At 44.8% G+C, this 12,855-nt stretch overlaps 2 protein-coding genes across 2 annotated transcripts in view; one reads left to right on the plus strand and one right to left on the minus strand.

Annotated features, from left to right (window-relative positions):
* Positions 1–761: 761 nt before the first annotated feature.
* CKB (creatine kinase B) lies at positions 762–12,197 on the minus strand. The gene is made up of 8 exons (XM_040411349.1): positions 12,091–12,197; positions 9,651–9,855; positions 7,629–7,783; positions 7,020–7,152; positions 3,853–4,024; positions 1,915–2,038; positions 1,540–1,729; positions 762–1,141 (listed from the first exon to the last, which is right to left on the minus strand). Exons 2-8 carry the CDS (start codon positions 9,841–9,843, stop codon positions 963–965), a joined length of 1,146 nt encoding a protein of 381 aa, XP_040267283.1. The 5' UTR covers positions 9,844–9,855; positions 12,091–12,197; the 3' UTR covers positions 762–962.
* TRMT61A (tRNA methyltransferase 61A) overlaps positions 10,730–12,855 on the plus strand; it is a 47,145-nt gene continuing 45,019 nt past the window's right edge. Inside the window, exon 1 of the mRNA XM_040411351.1 lies at positions 10,730–11,442. The gene's annotated coding sequence lies outside the window, so the exon portion shown is untranslated. The remainder of the gene's footprint in view (positions 11,443–12,855) is intronic.

The raw sequence follows: 12,855 nt of genomic DNA on the forward strand, positions 1-12,855 counted from the left end.
CTGGTGTCCTGATGCAGGTTTGGATGAAAGTGGATCATAATAGGAGAAATTTTTTGAATTCACTCTTTGTTTTGGTGTCCAAAACTGAATTATGAAACCTGACCGTCCCCATAGAATGTTCCTACAGTAGAATGTGTTGAGCCCCGAGAGCTGAAAAAAAAGACACACACAACTTGTGACTCCAGCCTTAGTAGAAACTTAAGATTCTAGCTCCTGGGAACCCCACAAATGTAAAGAGGGAGAGGTTCCCATTGATAATAATTCTTCGATCATGGGTTCTTGAGATCCACCATGGCTGCTCATTGCATAGAGACAATCTTTACGTGTCAGGCTAAGAAAATTTCTGCAACTGAAAGTTTAGACTATCCGTCTGAATAGGATTGTTTATGTAGAATATGCCTCATTTATCTGAAAATGGCTTTAAGAAATCCATTGAGATCCAGGTTTCCCTCATGTGAATATGCCTTTTACAGGTTTCAATATGCCCGATGCATGTACATAAGCCACCGATAGGTGTCTGCAAGTGGCTTGTTTCGCTAACTCCTTTCAGAACACATGTATGCTTGGTCGAGTGTGTGTGGGGGCTAGTCCGGAGAGATTGCGGCTGGCCCAAGGAGAATTTGGCCAGCAGCCATCTAAAATGTATGGTCATCTTAAGATGTTGGCACCGGTTCATCAGTCCCCATTCTATAGAACCCCTACTCCGGTGCATAGAAAGATTTTTCATGTCATGGTGGACAAAAAAATAAGACAGAATCAGATCAAGGCAAGACCAATGTTTATTGTCTAGTTTTCAGTAACATTGCAGCCATCGAGAAAAAAAAAAAAAAAAAAAAACTCTAAACAAATTCCATGAACAGATGGAAGACATTTCTACACTGGTACTAAGCAGGAGTTGGGTCCCAAGATCTCAGTGAGGCTATTGATCCAATAAATTAGAAAGCATGGCCATTAAAGTGCATTCATTTTTGTGCTGGGATGAGGTCATCGATGGACTTGCCTTTCTCCAGCTTCTTTTCCATCTCGATTAGGAGCTTCACACCATCGATCAACATCTGAACCAGTTCTACCTCTGAGAAGCCCAGACGATCGGCGTTTGAAACATCGAAGATTCCACCGACAGCTGCTGTGTCCACACCACCTTGTGGGAAGAGAACAGCGAGGGTTAAAAAGGCACCGTGCCCAGGAAGAGTGGCCTCTAGAAATAATTTAGACACAGAAAATGGGGGGGGAGGGGGAATGGTATGGTCCAACACATGCCTCATCATACAGAGAAGGACCAAGCCACTCCGTGTACCCTTGCTCCTTTAGCTTCCTCTGCCAGCCCCTCTCTCCTTTTCATAGTCAGGGGCAAATGAGCAGTTCTTTTTCTCCAGAATAAAGCAATAGATCACCAAGTGAAATGTACTATTCCATTCAGCTGAGCTAGCCCTACAAGGTATTGGCCTAGATTTACTAATCCTAAAGATGGCGTAAGCTTAGACCAGAACAGATTTATCACAGGGACATGTAAAGGAAGACCTGACATAACGTTGTTACCTGTTCCTCTCTTCTGCAGTCTCAGCCTTTTCAAGATTTCACCAAACTTTTCATGCTTGCTTAGATTTGGCAATTTAATGTGGACTCCAGCGCGGAGACCAGTTCCGAGGTTGGAAGGGCAGGTCAAGACGTAGCCAAGGTGCTGATTCCACATGAACTGGTAACCCTTGTTCTTAAACAAAGTCTCAATCTGTAAAGAAGAAAGTCAAGCGTGAGACTTGTATGTCATCTAAGAAGAACTCAAGAGGTCAAGTGTTTGTCTACCATTTTTTAAAAGGGTTTTCCAGGATTACATCTACTCTCGCTGAATTTAGGCCTATAATAGACCATTAAATGTCCAAGGAAATCTTAAATATATAATGTTTAATCACTTACAGTGGTCAGGCCATCGCAGAACCTCTTGAAGACCTCCTTCATGTTTCCACCCTTCTGCATAGAAATCACACGAAGGTGATCCTCCTCGTTGATCCAGACCAGGAAAGTCTTGTTGTCATTGTGCCTTTTAATAAAACATTACTTAGAATAAATGCCAAAAAAAGGGACTGGACCCTTAATAAAGCTACACTGACCATGAGGTCCAGTAAGTGTAATCCTCCTTGTATACATCACTGCCATTTAATTGCAGGTACTTCCAAGCACTACCTCTGCCATAGTCCTGACCTCTCCCTGGAAGTTGTGAGGAATCTCAGGTATCCATCTACTACCTTGTTTACTTAATGTTAGTTTCCTGCTGGGATACCCATCTATCCACTGAAGCCGACTGTTGAGACCCTTAGTGATTACCAGAATGGGGCACCCCAGTGCGTTGGAGGTCCTACCAGTTGCAAGACCATAGCTAGGAGAATGTTGAATTGAGCAGCATTCAAGCACATCGGCACCTTCTTTGAATGGCGCATACTTAGCCTCCACTGCATTCAAACTCCTTCTAGACACAGTCAGAGCTTGGAAGACTGGGTGTCCCATTCTGGTAATCATCAACATTTGGACCCTCACCTATCCAGTGGATAGATGCTTCTGGCCAGAATGGAACACCCCCTTTAACTTGCCTCCATGACTATGGCATTGCACATTCAGTAGATACCCCCATTGTCAGACAGAATGGTATTTTAGCTGGCCATAATGGCCTGGAGACATCTGCAAGCTCACCAACACTGATTACTTCTATTAGAGGGGTTTGATATTCATCCCCACGGAACTTTGGTCCAAATAAAGACACCTTAAAGGGATTGTTGAAGATTAGAAAAAAAACAAAAACAAGGCGTTCTTCCAAAAACAGCACCGTTCACTTGAGTGGTGCTGACCTGCAATACCAAACAGCCCAGGGACAAGAGTGGTTCAGTTTCTAGAAGAAAGGAGCCATGTTCTTCTCATTTCATACATCCCTCATCCACAGTATAGGGATATGTCCGATTGCAGGGGGGGTACAAACGCTGTGATCCAGCCAAGTACAAGAATAGCCAGAAGCGCTCGTCCATCTCGGTTAGTCCCATAGAGGTGCAGCCACTCGATTTGAAGGGGGGACATAGGGTTCCCATTATCATTATAAGCAGGGGCCCCAGTGTTCAGACACCAGGCAATTAAGCACTTATCCAATATTTGTCATAGGACAACCCCTTTAAGCACACCTCAAGACTGATACTATAGGCTACCCCTTGTTCTGACCGGCTCATCTAATGCTGTTGCTGCTGTCATTTGCCTGTGCAGCTTCTAAGCAGAATGTTTCCGTGTAGGTCAAGGGGCAGGTACAGAACGAAGATCAGATTAGGCCCTTATCCAGGATTTAAGCAGCTTAATGTGACAGCTAGCAAAGAACAAGATGGTAAGACAAGAGACAGCTGATCGGGCATCAGCGACTTGAGAAAATGCACGGCTGTAATCAGACTCCATCCAGGACACACAATGGCTGAATGCGGGTCCACCATGCAAGGCGACCATTGTGAAGATAAGATCTTGGCTCAATGTGGGGGCACAATAGAAACATTTATGCACTTGATAATGGAAAGTTTACACTTACCTACATATATGCCCATGGGTTGAAACTAAAGGGTAATCGCTAACCTACAGAACATATTTGCACATTGGTTGAAATTGGGGAGGTACACACCAACCAACATTTGTCCATGAGTTGAAATTGGAAGGGGGTGCATCCTAACCTACATAGTTGCCTATGGGTTGGAACCTGAGGTGCATACTAACCTACGTGCTTCTCCATGGGTGCCCTTGATTGCCAGGCTTCTAAAAAGGTATCATTTTGAGTAATGGGCAAGTTTTGGGACTGCCCATAATGTTGACACAACCATAGAAGATACCTACCAGATACCCCTGGCATCAGGCCAATCCCGGGCCATTCCAGAGGCCAAAAGAAGAGGAGAGATGGGTTTGTCGAAGAGGAAGTGATCGTCGATGAGCTGCTGCTGCTCTTCATCAGTCATGTTCTTGAGGGCGTAGTATTTGCCTTTCAAGTCACCATCCAGGCTAGCAAGTGCTGAAAAAATAAAAACTCAAGTTGACATAGGAGTCAATTTACTTCTCCAGATCTATAAATACAAGTCTGGGGGAAAAATAAATTGTTCCTTCACTGGTTTATGTCTTGTAACCTCGGTGCCACCCATTCACAAGCCGCGGCCCCATGAGCTTATTCTGCCACCCCCTCCGCTTCCTGCAGGAATACAAGTGTTCATTCAGTCTTACGCCATGCTCCAGGGCCGCAACACACGGCCGCCTGTCTAACACACAGCTTGTGAGGCTGCTGCCAAAAGACCTTTCATACTGGAGGTTTTCACCGTTTGCACTTCTAACAGATGCAGGTGAAACCGGCAACAAGGCGAGGTCCATGTACCCGTGACAGAAGGGGGTTACATGCCAGCCACTAACCTAAATGACTGTACATTCATGGGCAACAGGACTGCCAAGTGGGGATCCCTATGATATACATGTGCCCTAAAAGAGCAGGGGTTGTACTGATGGGAAAGCCATGAGTATTACAGGCCTGGAGGTACTTCGATACCTCTGTAATGGTCAGTGAGGGCTAACTTGATAACACTACCTTAATTTATAGCCCTTAAAGACCACCCTATTAAACCAGGCCTCCTGTCTGGTAGTGTTGATCATGCTGATTAAAATCATACCCCCCTTGTGAAAATCGGTTGCGGTGTTCCTGAGAAAAAAAAAATACTTTTTTCTCTTTATGTAAGTGAGGGCTACACTGCACTGATGGTCGGGGCCTGGTCCCTCAATGCGGCCCAGCTTTTACTCCTAGAGTCTCTACTCTCCCTCGGAGAAAAATGATGTTTTAATATATGCAGATGAGCCTCTAGGAGCAACGGGGGCGTTGTCATTACACCTAGAGGCTCTGCTCTCTGCAACTGCAGCACCCACTGCACTTTGACAGGGCCAGCCGGTAAAATGTCATCACACCTGGTCCTGTCAGTGGAGAGGGCACGGCAGTTGCAGTGAGAGCAGAGCCTCTAGGTGTAATGGCACCGCCCCCGTTGCTCCTAGAGGCTCATTTGCATATATTAAACCATCATTTTTCTCAGCAATGAAGGGCACATATGAACATGGGACCAACACAGATGCTTTCAGCTGCCAAGTGTACATGTAACAGGTCAGCCGGTGTCAGAGGTACAAAACTGCTGATGCCCTTTAAAGCTAGTAGTCACTTCCTTATGCTGCCCATATGGTATATCCACTGCTGATAGACTATGGAATGGAAGAGGCAACCATTTCCCATGCGATATATGAATTTAGGATTGAAAAAAACAAAACACTCTTGTTGAAAATGTGAAGACATTACGGCTTCAATGCAGTAGATGGGCGCACTGCAATAACTAAAGTACACAGACAAGGCAGAAGGACCTCAATTATGCACCCTCATAAATGGATGGAGCTTCCTAAAGGGCTTTCACTATAGGGGAATTGAGGGATAGCTCTACTCATTTCTATGAGGGCAGGATACAGGCAGCCTGTTTCACACCTGTAGATGTTCAGCAGCACAAGATAGGATCTGACCAGACATCTAATAAGCCATCCCAATAAAAGCATGGCATTCATTGCTGTTTATATATCATCTAGTACACAGGTGGCGGGATAGGGATACACTATGGAAAAGCACTATCAGCATTCAAACGTTGCCAGGTATTGGCCTGCAGCCCATCTAGTAGTGTGGCCTCCACACACAACGTCCACAGTCTTATTTCAGAGTACACAACAATGACATGCCATAAACCTAAAGACCCCGAGGCATGGCTTACTTCATCATAGAGTTTAAAGGGCTTGTCCTACAAAGAAAACTTATCCCCTATCCACAGGATAGAGGATAGTGTTTGAATGTGCAAGGTCTGACCGCTGGGGCCCACACTGATCAATAGAATGGGGGGCCACGAAGTCCATAAAGAGCAGACTTAAGTGGGTTAACTAGTGGTTGAAACATAGCTGCTTTCTTCCAAAAACCTGTGAGTTGGGGTTGTCCCATGATAACTTATCCCCTAGCCAAAGGACAGAGGACAGTGTTTGAACGTGGTAGGTCCGAACGCTGGGGCCCCCACCAATCACTAGTGGTTAGGTTTCCCCCTGTTTGAATGGAGCGGCAGACACACCTATGTGTCCGCCACAGACACACCTATGTGTCCGCCACTCCATTCAACTCTATGGGGCTGCTGGAGATACAAACCTCATAGGGTTGAATGGAACATGCATGTCTGCAGCTCTATTCAAACAGGGGAACACAGGCCCCCAGCGGTCAGACCCACTCCGTTCAAACATCATCCTCTACCCTGTGGCTAGGGGATAATAAGTTGTCGTCATCCCAACTCACTGGTTTTTGGAAGAAAGCAGCCATGTTTCCACTACTATTTAACACATTGAAGTCTCCTCTTTATGGACTTCATGGCCCATTCTTAGGAGCTGGTACCATTTCCCTGTGGACCAGTGCTGAAGCACCAAGTGCTATGCTGCCTACTATTACTGGTAGAGGGAACAGAAGTTCCAGACATCTTTGAAAGCTTCTGCAAAGATTTCTTAAAGAGAATCCTCTCTTCTAAACTGGATGACAGGGACCTATAGCTACTGCGTTCACCATGTCCGGCTATAGGTTATACTCCTATATTACAGTCAGATGGAAAGAATGCTTTTTTTTAGGACGAGCCATGACGCACTTTGCTCCTTTACCATATACAGCCAGGTATTCAATAGGGTTTGCTTGTAGGAAGACGCCTCCTTAAAAGGTCTGCTGCAGCACACGACACCCGAATCTTGAATCTCCAATGAAACTGAACACTTTCCAACCCTAGAGCCGTCTGCCATTGATACAACGCATCCCGGCATCTCTTACATCCATGACCCGCTTCATATTGCATTTTGTCTTATTTACAGATTGTGCTCATGGAAACTTTTGTCACTGGGCACGTGGAAGGATCACAGAAGCAGAATGTCTCATTAAAGCAAGGCTCACTATTACTTATTCACAAGTGAAAGTCTACCTTCAACGGAGAGTTTCTCAATGGCTCGTCTTTCCCCGCGGCTACAGTGAGGTGGGAGGCAGAATCCCCGAATGCTCCTGCCGGTTCTGACACGTGAGCTGAGAACATAGTTTGGGTCCAGGTCATCACCACCCTGAAAAAAAAAGTTATGTCATAGTCACTCCAATTTATTGAGATCCTAATGAATAACCTGTGCAGACCCTGCTTGGACATGAATGGTTTTGGACACCTGCCCAGGAACAGGTCGCAGAGGACCACAATGGACTCCACACTCTTTGAGACCAGGATGACCACTTTTTAGGTTATAGATTTGCTGGCACCAGTGATCAGCTGTAAACTGTTGAGAATCCTGGCAGCAAGTGTTCTATTTCCCTGCAGCGCCACCACAGGGGAAACTAAGCATTACCCAATGTCCATTGAAATTTGTGCAGGATGGGTTCTTCAGAGCTAAAGACTCGTTATGGCCACTCTGAGGATCCAGCATAGATGATTCTCCTGTACTAACCCACAATATCCCAACAGGTCATATTAAATGCATTTCCTCAAGCTAGACATCCTACAGTTTTCTGCGGAAGCCCCAATACAAGATGAAAAATGAATACTACTTACCTTTAAATTTTCATTATTCAGGTCTGTTTTGTGCTGGTCTGTGGGCTTGTAACCCCCATGTCTGTCCTCAATGATGGGGTCAAATAATTCCGGGAACACGTCATAACACTCCTCATCCCCAGCAACACATCCCACTGTCATAATATAAGGATGGCCTACACAAGTACAACAGAAAAGTGTTATGAGGATAAGCCCCCCCCCGTAAGTCACTAGAAGAAGGTTCCCCCTCACAAAAAGAAAGACTTGTACGAGGGCATCCAAAAGAAAGTAGGACAGGTTCACCATTAACGATGAGAGACCATTTCTACACATTAGATTAGAGAATAAGTAGTAATAATCATAACTGAAGACCCCAATAAAGGACAGTGTGAAGTGTTTCATTAATGTGAAGTTATAGTATAGGATAGGCCATTAATATCTGATCAGTGGGGGTCCGACACAGCCCATTCCCCGATCAGCTGTTACCTGGTAGCTTCACTATTCCATCCACTGCTGTTCAAAAGGCAGGCGGGGTGTCATAGCCCCCACCAATGGCATGTTGATGGCCTGAATAGTAAAATCCTGGAATACCCCTTTAATTCTAACAAAAGGATCCACAGAAAAATTTGCTTCACACATACACCATCCATTAGTGGACTATTTGGAAATTCATCATCCAGAACACATTCGAGTTTCCAGTCATCCATCTTAAAGAGGCCTAAAGAGTTCCTCTTTTTAAAAAAATGTTTTAGTTTTTTTGCTGCTTGGTCTGCACATCCTATTTTGCAAACTGCCAAAATAGTATTATGATGGACAGTGGCCACCAAATCCATAGGGTTAATTACTTTGAGGGAAAGCGACAAAATATAAGATGACCATGAGTTGTCTCATCTCTTCCATAAAATGTAAGAAAGACAGTAGGACAAGTGAGACGCGACACAGAATATATTCTAAAAACTTTGAAAATGGGAAATGCTAGCCACGTGGGCCCACATAACTTGACTTGTCCAAATGGTTGTAAGCACCAAGCCTCCCAGAGGATCCAAGTCCATTAGATATCCTACAAGGTTCTAATGGCCGAGAGGAGGTGTAACTTGGCCCTTGTGCCGACTACCTAATCCAAAAGGCAAGTCAAGAGTCAGGAGCAACCTAACATTTAGGACAACCGATCTCAAAGTATATAAACTGTATGAAGGGTTCCCATGCTTCCTTTTGGGGTCTCCAGTCATGATGAGGTCTGCATTTTCCATTACTTGATTGAATATTTAGAAATAAAGGAAAACCATGTTGATGGACACGTCACATACATACAGAAGACAGAAAGCCATTTCGATAGGGGTTAGTACAGATGTTTACCTCACCTTCATAAACGTATGGCAGAAACATGCTACACTACATTGGAATATAGCGATGGTCACACTCTAGGCCAGCAAAGACCCGTCACGTACGCTATACGGAGGCAGCCATCTTGTGGACTGCACTGAATGCAACCAATAGCTTCACTAGGGACTAGTGACATTTGGCGTCTTATACCTTGACATTGCCAGGTGAGGGCCATCAAATATGGACATAATGGCTGCCTCCCCTGTGCAGAGGTCACGGGTAAAATTTTGAAGTCATGCTGAAAAGGGCATGCGTGTTTTTCACCAGGATTATCCACCCCAGTCTGTATTACGTCATCCAGCGTGAAGCCACTGGGGGTCATCCTGCTCCTCAATTTCTTGTACATGTCAAAAGTTAACACCTTGGCCATATGATTGTTGTGACCACGGAGGTCAGGGAATTCTTCCTTGGCGGAAAGCCTCACCATGATGGGCTGGGCCATATTGGGTTTACTAGAGTGAGAATAAACACTGTACAAGGTTAACATCTGTTCCCCTGGTCAATAGAAGTGCTGCCACATTTTAAGAAAATGCTACGAAGAAAGGTCATGGGACGGTCCTTTTAAGCCCGCAATGATGGGTTTGAGCACTTCCAGTGATGAGTGAACAGATGGCGAAGTGAATGAGAGGACAGAAGGACAGCGAGATAGAAGCTCTTTACCTGGGTTGTCAACCCCAGTCTGAATGACATCATCCACTGTAAATCCACTCGGCGTCTGTCTCTCCCTCAGTTTTTCGTACAGTTCCTTAGTCAGCACCTTGGCCATGTGATTGTTGTGGAGGCTCAAGTCCGGGTACTCGTCCTCAACGGAGAACTTCAGCTTCAGCTGGTTGTGGGAGTTGCCGAAAGGCATGATTGTACTCTACTGCAAAAGATTATGGGGAACAAAGGGTAAAACTTTCACAAGTCCGTAACATGACTTTTTCAGTGACCTTGGGGGACATTACAATGGACGCCATTTTTACCAAGCAGAGACAATAAGGTCAACTTGAAACTACCTACCCAGGGTTGGGCTGAGCCACCTGAGTATCAGAGGAACCTCTGGTGGGCCCAGCCTCTGATACGATGGCGCCCCCCAAAAAAAAATAAAAAAAAATAAAAATTGGGGGTTGCCTTTGGAGATAATCACCTGCCACTGGAGTCTATTTCTTTGACATAAAACCAGAATTTATTGATAATATAGGGGTTAGGCCCTAAAAATTAATTCCTCTGGTGGGTCCAAGGCACCTCAGTCTGGCACTGGACCTACCATCGTCCCCCATCGAGAACTGGAATGCCAAAATTTATGAGGGTCAGCGATTACTAACTATTTTGCTCCCGTCCTGCCAAATGACTACAAATTCTGTCCTGCTATTCTACTGACAACGGGAAAGCTGGGTGACAATATGGCTGCCATTGCAGCTTGCACAATAGCGGTCACCCAGCTTTTCCACAAATACCCTTTCCCTATACAACTCTATATCTATCTTCAGGACTCCAAAGGACAACACTTTCGGAAGCTGTAGTTAAAGCGGCCCCCTGACTTTCCTATGTAGCACAGTTTAAGGTAGGGGGTCGAGAAATTCCAATACATTTACAGATTGCACAGTCAGGGATGGCCAACCTGAGGCTCTCCAGCTGTTGCTAAACTACAACTCCCAGTATGCCCACACTGCCTACAGCTAACAGCCTACAGCAGGGAATGGTGGGAGTTGTAGTTTTGCAACAGCTGAAGAGCCGCAGGTCGGCCATCCCTGGTCTATAGTACTTAATCTGCAAGTCCAGGTCTGGTACCGTATATTGAGATTTGTAGATGCACAGGCTGGGGAGGGCAAATATTGAGCTGATGCAATAAATGGATTGTGTCACTTTAAATGACTTATTACTGACTGTAGTGTCATACTGAAGGTTCTGCTGTTGGCAGGGTCAGCCCTAATTAAAAGATGAAGGCAGAAGGTCTTCCAAATACCCTTACAAAATAATGTCACTGCAATAATCAGTCACCCCAAATGCTGCTGGCCCTAAGCCCACTTGCTGCACCACTGATATAAGTAGTACCAGTAGGGGGCAGTGCAGACCTGGGACAGTGGAGGAAAAAAAAAAACTTGCATTAACTCTTTCACACAATATTCCATGTATAGACATTTCTGTTTGCACAAAACTCCCTCCCTCCTTATGAGGGTCAGCAGCACATTCCTGCAGCAAGGGAGTGATAGACTGCAGCAATCTTCACCCTGCAGCAAGTCTCAAATCTGTGTCAATTTACAGAAGGAAAAAATATATATATAGTAAAAAGGCAAAAAATCAGCAACGCCCCAGTCTGGAGAAGGGACACATCTCAAGGGCATGCGCTATGATGCACAGCTTCCCTGTTTGTGAGCCCCAAGAACATCCCATCACAAGCTCCCTAGCACTAGGACCACCCACCCAGATCCTGGGGTCTCCTGCTAAGGATCCAAGCTGCTGACGACTTGTAAGTGAATGACTCCTTAGATTTCAGGCTGAAAAGCAAAGGATATGAAAATATCTGACCTCATCGTCTTCAAGAAACCATTGCTAGATCAGCACCCAGCGCACTGATACATTGTATCCATAATAGGACAGCAGGGAATGCACAATAATACACTGTATCCATGGAATACACAATAATACATTGTATCCATAATAGGACAGAAGGGAATGCCCCATAATACATTGTATCCATGTAATATAACAGCATGGGATACACAATAATACATTGTATCCATAATAGGACAGCATGAATACACAATAATACATTGTATCCATGTAATATAACAGCATGGAATGCCCCATAATACACTGTATCCATGTAATATAACAGCATGGAATACACAATAATGCATTGTATCCATAATAGGACAGCATGAATACACAATAATACATTGTATCCATGTAATATAACAGCATGGAATGCCCCATAATACACTATCCATGTAATATAACAGCATGGAATACACAATAATGCATTGTATCCATAATAGGACAGCCCCATAATACATTGTATCCATGCAATAGGACAACAGGGAAGTCAGAATCATACCCTGCATCGTATGCAGAAGGGGAGCCACAATGATCAGCAAGGGGCAGGATTGTTACTTACCAAGGATTTATGTTACTGGAGGCAAATAATTAAGGACCCTGAATTACTTCAGGACCAGAAACTCCCCAGACCAGAAGGGATGTGTGTGAGAGAGGTCTCCCAAGCCCTTTATATATCAATGCCAGGCCAAGCAGCCATTGGCTGATATTTATATTCCATTCATTGGATTGGTAGGCTGGCAGAGGGAAGTGTCAGCAAGAGCTTCTAATCAATGCTCTTCCATTTGATCAGAGCCGGAGCTGTGCACAGTGCAATGTAATGAACACTCTGCAGTGTAGCTATAGGGGCGATGCAGATAAGTGCATCCATTATGTACTGTGCACAGTGCAATGTAATGACACTTAGTGAATTGTAGATATAGGAGCTATGTAAATAGGTGCATCCATTATGTACTGTGCACAATGCAATGTAATAACACTCAGTGCACTACAGCTATAGGGGCGATGCAGATAAGGGCATCCATTATGTACTGTGCGAAGTGCAATGTAATGACTCAGTGCACTACAGCTATAGGGGCGATGCAGATAAGTGCATCCATTATGTACTGTGCACAGTGCAATGTAATGACTCAGTGCACTACAGCTATAGGGGCGATGCAGATAAGTGCATCCATTATGTACTGTGCACAGTGCAATGTAATGACTCAGTGCACTACAGCTATAGGGGTGATGCAGATAAGTGCATCCATTATGTACTGTGCACAGTGCAATGTAATGACACTCAGTGCTTTATAGCTATAGGGGCAATGCAAATAGATGCACCTGA

This window comes from Bufo bufo, chromosome 11, assembly GCF_905171765.1.
Source record: "Bufo bufo chromosome 11, aBufBuf1.1, whole genome shotgun sequence".
NCBI lineage: Eukaryota > Metazoa > Chordata > Amphibia > Anura > Bufonidae > Bufo > Bufo bufo.